This window comes from Opisthocomus hoazin, chromosome 19 (genome assembly GCF_030867145.1).
Source record: "Opisthocomus hoazin isolate bOpiHoa1 chromosome 19, bOpiHoa1.hap1, whole genome shotgun sequence".
Taxonomy (NCBI): domain Eukaryota; kingdom Metazoa; phylum Chordata; class Aves; order Opisthocomiformes; family Opisthocomidae; genus Opisthocomus; species Opisthocomus hoazin.
The window spans coordinates 11,423,547-11,436,025 of record NC_134432.1 but is presented as its reverse complement, the minus strand read 5'-3'; the positions used below and the strand labels follow the sequence as shown (position 1 = coordinate 11,436,025).

The window sequence follows — 12,479 nt, the reverse complement described above, 5'->3', positions numbered from 1 at the left end:
CGATAAAAAATGCTGGCCTTCGTCCAAATCCAGAGGAGGAACAGAACAAATCTCTTCTACTGATTTCTATCAGTAGATCTCCAAACTCTCTTACAATGTGTACAGCTGGAAAAATACTGAGTGCAATCATGGTAAGTGTAACTTCAGGTTTTTAATTCAAATTTAGGAAGTGTATTTCTGCTAAGTCAGACCCGGCAATAATGAGCTAACGAACGGTATTACAGAACTTACAGACTTTCACTGCAGGGCAGTACACGCTGTCTGCATGGAGCTGCTGCAGAGCAGGATACCAGAGACCCCTGAACACCCTTGGTTCCTCGGGGCTGGGGGGAAGCAGAATGCTCTTCTCTTTAGTGAGTCGGTGTATTTACAGATGGGTACTGAGCCAGGAACCAGCCCCTTCCCCTTCAGGTCACCTTCAGCTTTATTTCTGGTGTATCTCATGGCTCAGGCCCTATTGGAAGCCTCTTTGCTCATCACACACGCCTGCTCTGGATATAACCATTTCCTTGCGTTGCTTTGTGTAAGCTGTGTTTTCACATCCCTCTTTTAGTCTGATTTTGAGCTCTTACGTGTCTGAAAGCAGGACTAATGGAAAGAAAATACTTTAGGACAACAGAGGGAAAACAAAATCCCTACAGTAGATAAGTTACGCTGCCAGTTGCAAGGAACAAACCAACCCGTGCAATCAAGGGAATACAGCTCTGTAAGAGGCTGTCTCTTTCCTGCTGCTAAACAATTTGGGGGGATGGGTTTTTGTATCCCTTGGCAACCTAATGTTCCCAAAGTCAACAGGAATTCTGGCACAGTTAACTCCTGTTAATGAACTGTTTGCGATGCTTTAAAAAAAAACTATGCAGCCTGCCACTGAAAAAAAACCGCCTCTCCGATTAAAGTCATCTCAAGGAAAGGCTGGAAGTGAACTGCAATTAACCTCCTTCCTTCTGCTGTCCATCACGCTGTCAGCCTGTAGCTGCGTTACTGTGCTACAGAGATTACTTGGGGACGTTCCCTCCATAGCACTCGCTCAGCTGTCTGCAGCGTGGGCCATCTCCGCACCCACCTCATGAAGAAGACTTTTATCCTGATGGCCTAGCGTCTTCTCTAACTCCGTTTTCACTTTAAGCTGGCAGTCCCAAATTGCATTCTGTATACTCCGCAGGTCCCACTGGGTTCTGGGGAGAGCATCATCCAGCGTGAAAACACCATCGCGTATTCTTCGCACCTGCGTGCACACAGCAGACGATTTCAGCTCCAGACCAATCTCATGAACTATTTTTCGCAGGTACTGCTGAGTCTCGTGCAAGCAATGGATTTCTAGAAGGACAGAGAGATTCCTTCAGAAGCAGCAAAGCACTGACGCGAATTCAGACGCTGTCTGTAAATCCAGACATCACTCACAGTAATGCTGAAAGATCCGCTTTGGTAGAAGAGACTATTTAAGATACAGCACAGGCGTCTTATGATTTTCTGGAATACTGCAGGGTGTCCTAGCCCCTCCCAAAGTGAGTGTTTTAGAAAACAAACCCATAGATATAGGAGAGTAATGCAGAAATTTAGGTATATCAAAGCGGGTAAGAAACGGTACCTTTTTAGTAAGACAAGTAATCTGCAGGAAAGCAAACTATTCTTTAAAAAAAAACATGAACTGCATTACACTGAAACAGTGGGCTAAGAAAGAATTTTGCCCCATAGGGCAAATTTTCTTGCTTCAGCCTAAGATCTGGAACTGGCATAGTAAAACTTGTGAGCTAGGTGCACAGCTGGCTTGATTTGTAAAGCAGCTTCGGTATTCTGAGGGTTCCAAATCTTGCCCTACCAAAAAAAAAATAAAATCTCTCCACCGCACTGAAGCACTCATCTCACGAGGAGATGTTTTGTGACTTTGGAAACTATGAAACATTAAACTGTCTGCAGAGATTACTGGTTATGTGTTGATACAAGGTTCCCACCAATTCATTTTGCATTAGATCACAAATAAGAAACTGAAGTTTACCGACTCATTTGCCATAATATATACCCAGACATCCACCGTACGTTTTGCACCAGTCCTACCTAGCTGGAATTCTGGAAGAGCAAACTGGAGGCATCGGACTGCTGTGATTATCGGAGGGCTTTTTCCCATGGGGCGAATCAGCCCTTTGACAGCCAGCTCGTACGCCTCTTGTGTTTTCATGTCTATGTTGGAATACCTGGAAAAGGAAAAAAGGGAGCAGACGCTTTGTACTTCTCTTCAATGGGATTCAAAATCCCTCCACCTCAATAAAGCAGAGCTGCAATTTTTATTCTTAAAATTGCCTGTGTGCTGAGTCTTTGCATACATTTTAATGTGTGTTTTAATATGTGTACTGTCAGTAGCATAGCAGTTTGCGAGGGAGGCACTTGGTCACGTCTACAAGATATTTTTGTAGGCCCTAACGTAGCTAATAGCTCCTAAAATAGCTGTGGGTTTCAGGATACAAAAAGGACACTGAACTGCAACCTCTCACCAGAGTACCGAGCACTCAGAGGAACTTCTCTCTGTTCCTGTCTAGCACTCCAACCTTTAAAGACTTTGATTATGGCAAACAAAATCATCTCATTTGTTTCAAAGACCGGCAAATGGCAGTTGGATCAGGTCAGCTGCATCTCCCCACTGGATACGTACATCAGCAGCGCCTTGTGATTTGTTCCTTGAATGACAGCAAGAATCCGTTCTAGCTTGTCCCTTGTGATATGATCTGCAAATATTAAGGTAGAAACAAAGCCTCAATTATCCATCCAGAAACTGGGAAGAGACAGCAGCCTGAAGCGTGCCGTCAGGGTATTGCTGTCCCTTGGCAGGCAGTCACAGCGAAATGGGCCGACGACAACTGCCGAGAGGTGGCTTTAGCAGCGCAGAATCGCTTCTCGCTGTTCCACAGTAATGCACGGCGCTGGGTGACGAAGGGAAGAATCATTTTGCTTAATTGATTTCAGGATGTTTGCTCCAGTTTCTCCTATGCGGTGTTTGAAGAGGTTCATTCAATGAAAGCTTCCAGCCACTCTCTCTAGGTATGATTTACGGAGAGAGCTGGGTCCCACCCAACCCAGCAGCAACCACCGTGATCGGGACTCGTACGGGCTTTCCATACACTGTGGTTGTATTTAGCACAGGACTGCGCTGTCAGGACTGCGCTGTCAGGACTGCGCGTGGTCTGCATCTAAAAATAACGACTGGAAAGCGTTTCAGGCGTACCTTTTATCTTTGTGTGATTTAACTGGTTAATGCTTTACAGTTAGCATGCTGCCCGTTTAGTGTTCCAGTTTTGTTTTGCTTTTTAAAAAAAAAATCCACATCAATTCAGTTTCTTACCAAATGTTGTCTTCTCTACTAGCTTCCCTGTGTCTGAGAAGTCATCAGTGGCTTTACCAAACAGCCCACCGACAGTGTAAACCTTGGAGAAGGGCAAAGAGTGCAATTTATCAAAGAAATACTCCAAACAAACCACCGAGTAGCAATACCCTGCGGTGCAGCTGCCAGGAGGGGCAGCCTATGACCATGTTGCACCAAAAGACAGCAGCACCTTCTGCTCACACGGTCACGTGCAGGATGAATTCTGGACCCTGAAAAGCTCTCAAGAGCACCGGTGGGTTTGAGACCCAAATGCAGAATCGCTGTCACCAGCCCGGCCTGGGGTTCCGGGGCAGGAATGGAGCAGGTTGTGCTCGGACGTCCCGAGGCCGTTCAGAGCCATCACCTACCCTGGTCAGGTGGCAGTTGTACAGATCGGTGAGCAGCTTGTTCCCATGGCCGAGGCCAAGTACTGAAACACAGAAGGCGAGGAACCTGTTACTGACCCACACGGAAAGTCACCGACGTGCATTTACACAGCTCTGCACTCTCGCGCTGCCTTTACCCCGCCGGATAGGGCAGCATCTCCTTGGAAATCATGTCTGAGCAATGCCGTCAGACCCCCACGTAACTGCCCGTCATTAAAACCATGACAAGCCCCTAATGAGGGCGCGTGGGTTCCCCCGGAACCTTCCACCTGGGTCCTTCGGGGCAGACGCGCAGCCATGAAGTCGCGGTGAAGGCGGCCCAGGTGCCAGAGCGGGGATGGGGGCTACGTGGCAGCTCACGATGGCGTCGCGGGCAGGGCCTTGGCGTCCCACGGCAAAGCCCCAAGCGCGGGGGGCAGGGGGTCGCTCCCATCCCCTGGCGCTGCCGGTGTCTCACCAGATCAGTTCTGGTGTTTTATCATTTACACTCCCAGCGGGGCTGTGAACCCCAGGGCGGCGGCTGGGTGACAGCCGAGCCCCCGCCGGGTTCTTCCCCACGCAGAAGCCCACCCCCTCACACCCCGCCGCGGGATGGGACCCACCGAAGACTCCCGAGGCCTTCACGTCCAGCCGGTGACCCGCTCCCACCTTCAGCCGCCGGAACCGCGGGCCTCGCACTGCGGGGAGACAGCGTCGGGGCCGGTCCCGCACCCCTCCGGGACACACACCCCCACACACACACACTCCCCCCCGGGGCTCCCCCCGCCGCAGCCCTTACCCAGGGGGTGGTCGGCCAGCACCGGCATCCTGGCTGCCACCAGGCCCGCCGTCCCGCCGCCGTCCCGGGACGGGGCCGGTAGGAAGCGGACGTGGAGCCGCGGGGAGCGGCCCGGCGCCGCGTTCAGCTCTGCAGAGAAACGGGACGGGAGAAGGGGGGGTGAGGAGCGGCCGGGGGCGCGGGGACGGAGTGGGGGGGGCGGGGGCGGCTGGCGGCCCCGGGATGGGCGGGGGGGGGGGGGGGGGGGCGGTCAGGGGCGGCCCCGGGACGGGACGGGGATGGGGCAGGGGCGGCCGGGACGGGATGGAGTGGGGGTCAGGGACAGCCAGCGGCCCCGGGACGGGGATGGAGGGGGGGTCAGGGGCGACCGGCGGCCCCGGGATGGGACGGGGGGGTCAGGGACGGCCGGCGGCCCCGGGACGGGGATGGAGGGGGGGTCAGGGGCGACCGGCGGCCCCGGGATGGGACGGGGGGGTCAGGGACGGCCGGCGGCCCCGGGACGGGGATGGTGGGGGGTGAGGGGCGGCCGGCAGCCCCGGGATGGGGGGGGAGGTCCCGCCGCCGGCCCCCGGCCCGCTCACCGCGCAGCAGCCGCATCTCCACCGCCTCCCGCACGCGGCCCCAGGCCACCCCCGCCGGTTTGTAGACGGCGAAGAGCCCGCGCGGCACCGCCGCCATCGCGCGTGGCCCGCCCCGCCCCGCCGCGCGCTTCCGGGGCAGAGCCGCTGCGGGGGGGGCGATGCTGCGGCGCGCGGCGCGGGCGGGGGTCCCGCTGCTGCGGGGGGGTCTCGGCTCTCCGGGCACGTGCCCGTTCCCGGGCCCCGCCGGGCCGGTTCTGCTCCCGCTGCTCCCCGCGGGCAGAGCCTGTCCCAGCCGCGCAGAGCCGCGGGCCCGGCCTGGGCACGGCGGCGGGGAGGAGGAGGAGGAGGAGGCGGAAGGGCGCTACGGGCCGTACCCCGGGCACATCGCCACCAGCCCGCTGCAGAAGGCGCTGCTGGCGGCCGGCTCGGCCGTCATGGCCCTCTGTGACCCCTACCGACACGGTAAGCCGGGGCAGGGGGGCTCGACCCGCTCGGGACCCCACTAACGCCCCGTGTCCCTGGGAGCTGCTCGGGGGGCTGCGGTTCTCCTCCCCTTGGGTGAGACCTTTGGTAATGGGGCAAGCGGACGCGGTGCTGTGCAGCCTGCTGTGGGTGACCCTGCTTCGGCAGGGGGTTGGACTGGGTGACCCACAGAGGTCCCTTCCAACCCCACCATGCTGGGATTCTGTGAAGGGGAGGGCTGAGACCTGGCCCAAGACAGGAGGCTGTGGGAGAGAGGAGGTGAGGAACACCCAAAACCCCGCAGCGATCTCCTGCTCCCCCCCCGCCCCCCCCCCCCCCGCCACCCAGCCCTGTCTCGCTGCTCCTTGGTCCCCCAGGCCTCACGCTTGCTCCTGCATCCCTCCTTGTGGGTGACCCCCGGGCAGAGCAGCCCCCAGGCTGGAGATCTGTGGGGTCCCTGCTTCGCCACGGGCTCCCTGCCTGATCACAGAATCACAGGATGGTCAGGGTTGGAAGGGACCTCTGTGGGTCACCCAGTCCAACCCCCTGCCGAAGCAGGGTCACCCAGAGCAGGCTGCAGAGCACCGCGTCCAGGTGGGTCTGGAATATCTCCAGAGAAGGAGACTCCACAGCCTCCCTGGGCAGCCTGGGCCAGGGCTCCGTCACCCTCAGAGGGAAGAAGTTCTTCCTCACGTTCAGCTGGAACTTCCTCTGCTTCAGTTTGTGCCCGTTGCTCCTTGTCCTGTCGCTGGGCACTACTGAAAAGAGTCTGGCCCCGTCCTCCTGACACCCACCCTGCAGATATTTATCAGCATTTCTAAGGTCCCCTTTCAGCCTTGTCTTCTCCAGGCTGAACAAGCCCAGCTCCCTCAGCCTCTCCTCGTATGAGAGATGCTTCAGTCCCCTCCTCATCCTCACAGCCCTCCACTGGGCTCTCTCCAGTAGCTCCTCATCTTTCTTGAACTGGGGAGCCCAGCACTGGACACAGTACTCCAGATGGGGCCTCACCAGGGCAGAGCAGAGGGGGAGGAGAACCTCCCTTGACCTGCTGGCCACGCTCCTCCTAATGCACCCCTAATGATCCCGGCCAAGGGCTTCATTGCTCCGTTCCCTCACCTGCCAACCACGGACGGCTGGGTGTTGCGAAAACCGCTCTCGGGTCATTCTCTGGTCTCTCTTCCAGACATGGTGGCAGTCCTCGGGGAGACCACGGGCTGCTTTGCCCTGCCCAACCTGCGAGACAAGATGAAGCACCACCCTGAAGGTTACCGCATCCTCCAGTGCGTCCCTCCGCAGTGCGGTTCGTGGTGGGGAGGGAGGCACAAGGCCAGGCACATTCCTTGGGCCCCGTGAGGGGAGAGCCTTGTGCTCCCTGGCTTGAAAGCAGCGCAAGTATTCTGTTAGCTCTAACGCTCCAGGTTGTTTGTTTTAATTTATTTTCGATGATCACAAGAGCCCCGTGGCAAGTCTACGGGCAAGAGCGCAGCAGTTGCTGGGCCCAGCCCTACTTCAGGCGCTGCTCTCTGTCTGTTCTGCTTCACTGCTGGAACTGGCAGGTGCCAACACAAGGAGATGCAGGCGCAGGGGAGAAATCCATGGATGTGGCCACGTCCATGGATTTCTCCCCTGCGCCTGCGTCTCCTTGTGTTGGAGACTTCATCTCCGCTGCTCTGCCTCCTCCTTAGACACCTCCGTAATTTCTTTCCCAGCGCCTGCAGCATCTCCCCAGGCTGTGAAACGAGGCCACTTCTCTTCCTTGTTAAGGCTTGATCACTTTTACTTCCATGTCTGCAGGGACTTCTCGAGCGCAGCGAGGCTGAGGACCAGGAGGGACTTCATGAGTCTCTTATTAACCAAGATCTTAGTGCTTATTTGCTTGCCTTCTCCCTGCTCCTCGTTGTGTGTCACGCTGCCGCTTGTGCATTGTTCGGGTTGTGCCGCGAAGGGGCTGGGGAAGAGCTGCCTTTTGCCATGGGTTTGTGCAGTGCAGCCTGATCCTGGCTCTGGACGCTGACCTGGCAAAGCACACGGAGCACCGGGATGGGGCTGAGACCCAGAGGAGCTGCCCAGGGAGAGGGGACAGCAAAGGCACCAAGGGCTGGGGAGAGCCGTCCCCACCTGCTCCTTGCCCCGTGGTGCAGGGATTTGCAGCGGTTCGGTTTGTGCACACAAGTGGGTTTTTTTAAGCCTCCAAGCTGCTGAGGTCCCTTCGACACCAAATACACAAGGAAGCGTCTGCAGCCAGGGTGAAGCTGCTGTGAGTCCTGCTTATCTCCCTGGCATCTCCGCTCCAGGAGCTGAGCAGATCCGCTCCGCTCCAGAGCTCCTGGCTCCGCTGCAAGCCTTTTGGCATGGGAGGAATTTATCCTGTGCATGGAAATAAAAGGGCTTTTGTTTTGTTCCAGGGCTGTGGGGCACCTGTTTGCCAACAACCTGGAGAGGAGACCTTTCCGTGCATGGCTGCCACGTGGCTGGTGGTGAAAGCCTAAGCCGGAGGAAAATGAAACCTGCATTTAGAACAATTCCCCTCCCCTCTTCAGGGTTGTTCCTTTGAAGCTCTGTCTGCTTTGCAGGGATGCTGAAGGGCTCTGCTCCCCCGGGGCTGGCCGTTGCTGGGGGCTGTGCCTGGCCAGCAGCCTGTGCGGCAGCATTTCGGTGCAGAGGACTCCGGTGTTTTTCCAAATGGAGTTTTACAGGAGTGCAAAATGACAGCCAAGGCTTCAGATAGATCCTTTAAGCAATTGGTGTCCCTGCCTCCGCAATAGAAATGACAGTGCTATCCCTGCAGCGAACGGTCAGGATCCGTGCAAGGAAAATGCCCGGGAAGGGAAGAGGCAGGGGATGAGGCGTTTCAGGGGCTCCTTTCTCCAAGACCCCCGCTGTGTGTTTCACTGGGAGACTCACTGCCCTGCGTTTGGCTTTCAGGGAACGGCCTCGCATCCGTCTCTCCACCCTGGACATGGCCAGGCTGCGGGGGCTGCCGGACGGCACGCTGGGCCGAGAGTATGTTCGGTTCTTGGAGGACAACGTGAGTGTGGGATTTCAGAGGGTGCAAACGGCTGTTGCCGCTGATCCCTGTGCCAGGAGCATGGGTGGGCTTTAGAGGGAGATTGGAGCCATGGAGGAACCTGTGGGAATGAGAGGGAGTGGGACGGGATGAGATGCTGGGTGTTGGATGATGCTGGATTTGCCACCAGTGCTGCACAGTCCCTGGTTTTTGTCTATGGAAATGTTATTGACCCCCACCACTGGGGGCTGGGAGATGTGCTGATGGAGGGGGCCACGTATGGCTGTGCGTTAAAGAATGAGACCAGAAACTTTACGTTTGGAAGGGGCTGAACTGGACCTCTTTGGATTTGCAGAAGGTTTCTCCGGACACCCGGATGCCACCCAAGTTTGTTGATGACGAAGAGCTGGCGTACGTGATCCAGCGGTACCGGGAAGTCCACGACCTGATGCACACTCTGCTGGGCATGCCGACCAACATGCTAGGTGAGCGGCAGCGGGCTCGGAGGGCTGTGCTGCCAAACCCCACTGATGGTGCTCGGCCAAGTCTCCCAGGAACGGAGCGGGCTGGGCCGGTCGGACTCCCCGATCCTCAGCCCGGGGAGGTGTGTGGGGAGGTTTGCACCATCACTGTGCCGCATCGCTGGCTCTGTGGTGCCCAGAAACCCACGGGATGTCAACGTTCCCCTGCCAAGAGATGCTCTGCCCGAGCCCTGGGTGCAGGCAGCCGCTGAGCGGGTGGGTGGGTGTCTGCTGCCTGGCAGGGAGGGTGGCACCGAGGGAGGGTCGTTTCGCAAGCCCTGAGCTAAGGCAGAAGTGGGGGCTCCCTGCTTGCTCCTTATCCGCTCGTTCCCCTGTCCTTTGCCCTCATTTTGTGTCTGACTCAAAGTCACAAGTTGAGCCTTGCTGGTGAGCCTGCGGGAACCGGCGTGTCAGGCCTCCTACGCAGCTTTTGGCTGGGCCCTGGTGGCATTTTTAAAAGGTCTGTCCCGTGCTGAGAGGCAGGGAGAGCCGCACGGGCAACCAGGCTTTGGCAATTGGGGTGGTGACAGTGTGGTGAAACCCTGGCCCAGGCTGCCCAGAGAAGCTGTGGCTGTCCCCTCCCTGGCAGGGTTCAAGGCCAGGTTGGATGGGGCTCTGAGCACCCTGGGCTGGTGGAAGATGTCCCTGCTCACGGCAGGGGGGTTGGAACCAGATGATCTTGAAGGTCCCTTCCAACCCAAACCATTCTATGAATTGTGTTGCTAAAGACCTGCGGGGAGCCGGCCTGCTCGGGAGGTGTTTCCCCAGCTTGTGGGGCATCGGCTGCAGGGTGCTGCTGCCCCGGGACGTCCCTCTCGGGCGGGTGGTCACGGCGAGGCTCGTCCTGGCACGGGACAAAGCCGTGGCCAGACTTGGGGAGCATTCCTGAGTCCTGCTGTGGAGGCGGAGGGGACGGGTGCGTAGCCGTCCTCAGGAAGGGGCAGACCCTGCAGCCGGCGTTGCGGGGCTGCGTGGCGCTGGCCGTCCCTCAACCCGGGTGTCCTGCCTGCTCACCACCTCCCCGCTCCCTCCCAGGCGAGGTCGTGGTGAAGTGGTTCGAAGCCGTCCAGACAGGGCTGCCCATGTGTGTCCTGGGAGCAGCATTCGGCCCCGTCCGTCTCAGCGCACGGTAGGTGCCGGTGCCGGCCGACGCGCGGGGAGGCTCTGCCCAGGGGACACGCCAGCCTGGGGGGTGCTCGGGACGAGGAGGGGATGTGGCTGGTTTGGAGGAGGCAGTTGGTCAGGGATCCCTCGTGTGAACCTGCTGCTCTGTCCCCATGGCCCAGGGAAGCGGTGACAGCGGGAGGCATGGCTTTGCCCCGTCACTGAAGCAGAACCTGATGCTTCATCTGCTGCCAGCACCGAATCTCCTGTGCCAGGCCGGAGGAGCAGTGCCCAGGCCTGGCTGCCCTTGCCTGGGCACAAGGTGAGGGCCAGCAGGACCCTCGCCATGCTGACGGCCGTTCCCTGCCCCAGCACAGCTGTTTTAGTGCCCAGCACAGTTTGGGGACTGCAGAACCTCAGTTCTGGTCTTGTGTTTGCTGCTGGCTGTAACCTTCCCAGCACACCATCCTCTTCCGTGCCTCAGTTTCCCCTGTGAGTTAAGCAGGAGGGATGCTAGAAGGGTGGAGGGGTACGTGGGACACATGGGTTTGGCATCTGCCTGCAGTGGGGACTTGGAGAAGGAAATAAAAAACAAAACATGGAAATCAGAGCTGTCACCTCCTGTGTTGTTTGTTCCAACTGTCACCTCCTGTGTTGTTTGTTCCAGAAAGCTGCGGGTCCTGGCCACGGACCTGGTTCCCTGGGCGATTCGGAGCGGGCGCAACGCCAGCTGTATCCTGAACGTCTACTACGAGCAGCGCTGGGAGCAGCCGGTGGAGTCCCTGCGGGAGGAGATCGGCATCTTCCCTCCCCCGGCCATTCGAGTGTGACAGCTCCAGCACGGGGAGGGGACAGGGATCCCCGCTGGCAGACAGCAGCCATCCCCATCTCCTCCTGCCCGGGAGTGCAGCGTGGCTCTGCTACCAGCTGCCACGGACCCAAAGCCGAGTTTTCTCCTGCCAAGAGTTGGCACCCTCGTGTTGGTGGAGGCCAAGGGGCACCTCCCTGAGCCGTGACAGAACTTGACCCTTTCTGCTGTCGGTGGCTCAGGGGAGGGATGGCAAGGCCTGCTGTGCCTTTGCCAGCAGGGTCTGGCTGCTCCGGTCCGCCCGACAGCAGCGCTCCGGTCCGGATGCTCAGAAATGCTGGGATGGGGAGGGAGCAGAGCTGGTTTACAACGCACTGCAGCAAACCACCACATTGGCCTTCTGCAGCTCGGGGGCTCTGGAGGTAAATCCCTCCTCCCGCCCTCCCCAGGAGGATGGAGACGTCAGGTCTTGGGGCTGCCCAGGACTGGAGCTAAACCAGTGATTCACAGAGCAGCCCAGGGGCAGGTCTGCTGTGTGCAACAGTGAAATCCCGACTTGTACTGGTGCCTAACTGGTCTCTTAATGGGTCATGTGGGATGTGCCTCACGCCTCGGAGACCAGGCAGCGCACAATTGCATGCCCACGGGAGTGGGCAGGGAAATACCTCTGGATATTATCCCGGCTGGATTGGCTGTCTGCGAGCCGATCCCAGGCTGCCGTGTCTCCCTGTGGTCCCTCCCCATCAAAGTGCTGAAATCCGTGTGACCGCGCCGGGTTTGGAATCCTCCCTTCCCTGGGCAGCAACGTGACACGATCGGGAATAGGGCTGCATCCCGGGAGCAAAGAAACAGCAGCCACTTGCGCTGCATCTGGGCGCTGATTGCTGTCTGGGTTAATTAAACGGAGCTGCAGACTGCCAGCAGCTGGAGAGCAGAGCTGTCGGATGCAAGGGCAGAGCCACGAGGCCAGGGGCTCTTTGTGTGTCTGGGTTTGCTGTTGAAATTCCTTCTTGCTTAATAAAATCCACGGTGGAGCTCCTGGTTCGTTGCCCCTCTCCTTCCACCCCATCTCCCCTGCTGAAGGGGAGATCTGACGTGAAACCTCACCCTGTTTCGGCTGCGGCAGGGTCTGCTCTTAGTCTGTGGGGGTAGGTGCTGGCAGGGCACGCGTGTGGCTGCACGTCCCTGAGGACCAGGGCACAACATGGGCTGCGGAGCTGCATCTTTCCAGCTGGGATTTGGGGATGCTGGGCTGTCGAGTGGTTCCTTGTGGTGCTCATTGCAGAAAGGACCAGACAGGGGAAGACTGGGGTGCAGAGCAAGAGTGGGGCAAGGCTGGGGGCTTCCTAAAGCCATTCTGGTTCCCAGGGGAGGGAGGAGGTGCTCTTACTGGGGTCCATTGGTGGCTTGGGAGGGGTTACACAGCTGGGGACATGGCATTGCCACGCTGTGGGCTTCGCTGGCCCTGTCCCAGTCT

General features: G+C 58.4%; 2 protein-coding genes across 2 annotated transcripts; one reads left to right on the top strand and one right to left on the bottom strand.

Annotated features, from left to right (window-relative positions):
• Positions 1-132: 132 nt before the first annotated feature.
• Positions 133-5,209, bottom strand: TRUB2 (TruB pseudouridine synthase family member 2). Its single transcript, XM_075439248.1, has 9 exons — positions 5,101-5,209; positions 4,520-4,648; positions 4,344-4,418; positions 3,724-3,785; positions 3,335-3,416; positions 2,648-2,720; positions 2,056-2,192; positions 1,064-1,317; positions 133-588 (listed from the first exon to the last, which is right to left on the bottom strand). Exons 1-9 carry the CDS (start codon positions 5,195-5,197, stop codon positions 550-552), a joined length of 948 nt encoding a protein of 315 aa, XP_075295363.1. The 5' UTR covers positions 5,198-5,209; the 3' UTR covers positions 133-549.
• A 49-nt stretch (positions 5,210-5,258) lies between these two features.
• COQ4 (coenzyme Q4) lies at positions 5,259-12,043 on the top strand. Its single transcript, XM_075439393.1, has 6 exons — positions 5,259-5,562; positions 6,746-6,842; positions 8,488-8,590; positions 8,925-9,054; positions 10,126-10,219; positions 10,862-12,043. Exons 1-6 carry the CDS (start codon positions 5,259-5,261, stop codon positions 11,022-11,024), a joined length of 891 nt encoding a protein of 296 aa, XP_075295508.1. The 3' UTR covers positions 11,025-12,043.
• Positions 12,044-12,479: the final 436 nt, after the last annotated feature.

Excerpts from the sequence above, each read along its gene's own strand:
- TRUB2 (XM_075439248.1), bottom strand. The coding sequence starts at position 5,197 with ATGGCGGCGGTGCCGCGCGGGCTCTTCGCCGTCTACAAACCGGCGGGG. Across the intron at positions 2,193-2,647 it reads AATCACAAGGCGCTGCTGAT|GTATTCCAACATAGACATGA; the intron begins GTACGTATCCAG and ends TTCCTTTTCCAG. Across the intron at positions 589-1,063 it reads ATAAAAGTCTTCTTCATGAG|TCCTGCTTTCAGACACGTAA; the intron begins GTGGGTGCGGAG and ends TCTTTCCATTAG.
- COQ4 (XM_075439393.1), top strand. The coding sequence starts at position 5,259 with ATGCTGCGGCGCGCGGCGCGGGCGGGGGTCCCGCTGCTGCGGGGGGGT. Across the intron at positions 6,843-8,487 it reads GAAGGTTACCGCATCCTCCA|GGAACGGCCTCGCATCCGTC; the intron begins GTGCGTCCCTCC and ends TTTGGCTTTCAG. Across the intron at positions 8,591-8,924 it reads TTCGGTTCTTGGAGGACAAC|AAGGTTTCTCCGGACACCCG; the intron begins GTGAGTGTGGGA and ends TTGGATTTGCAG.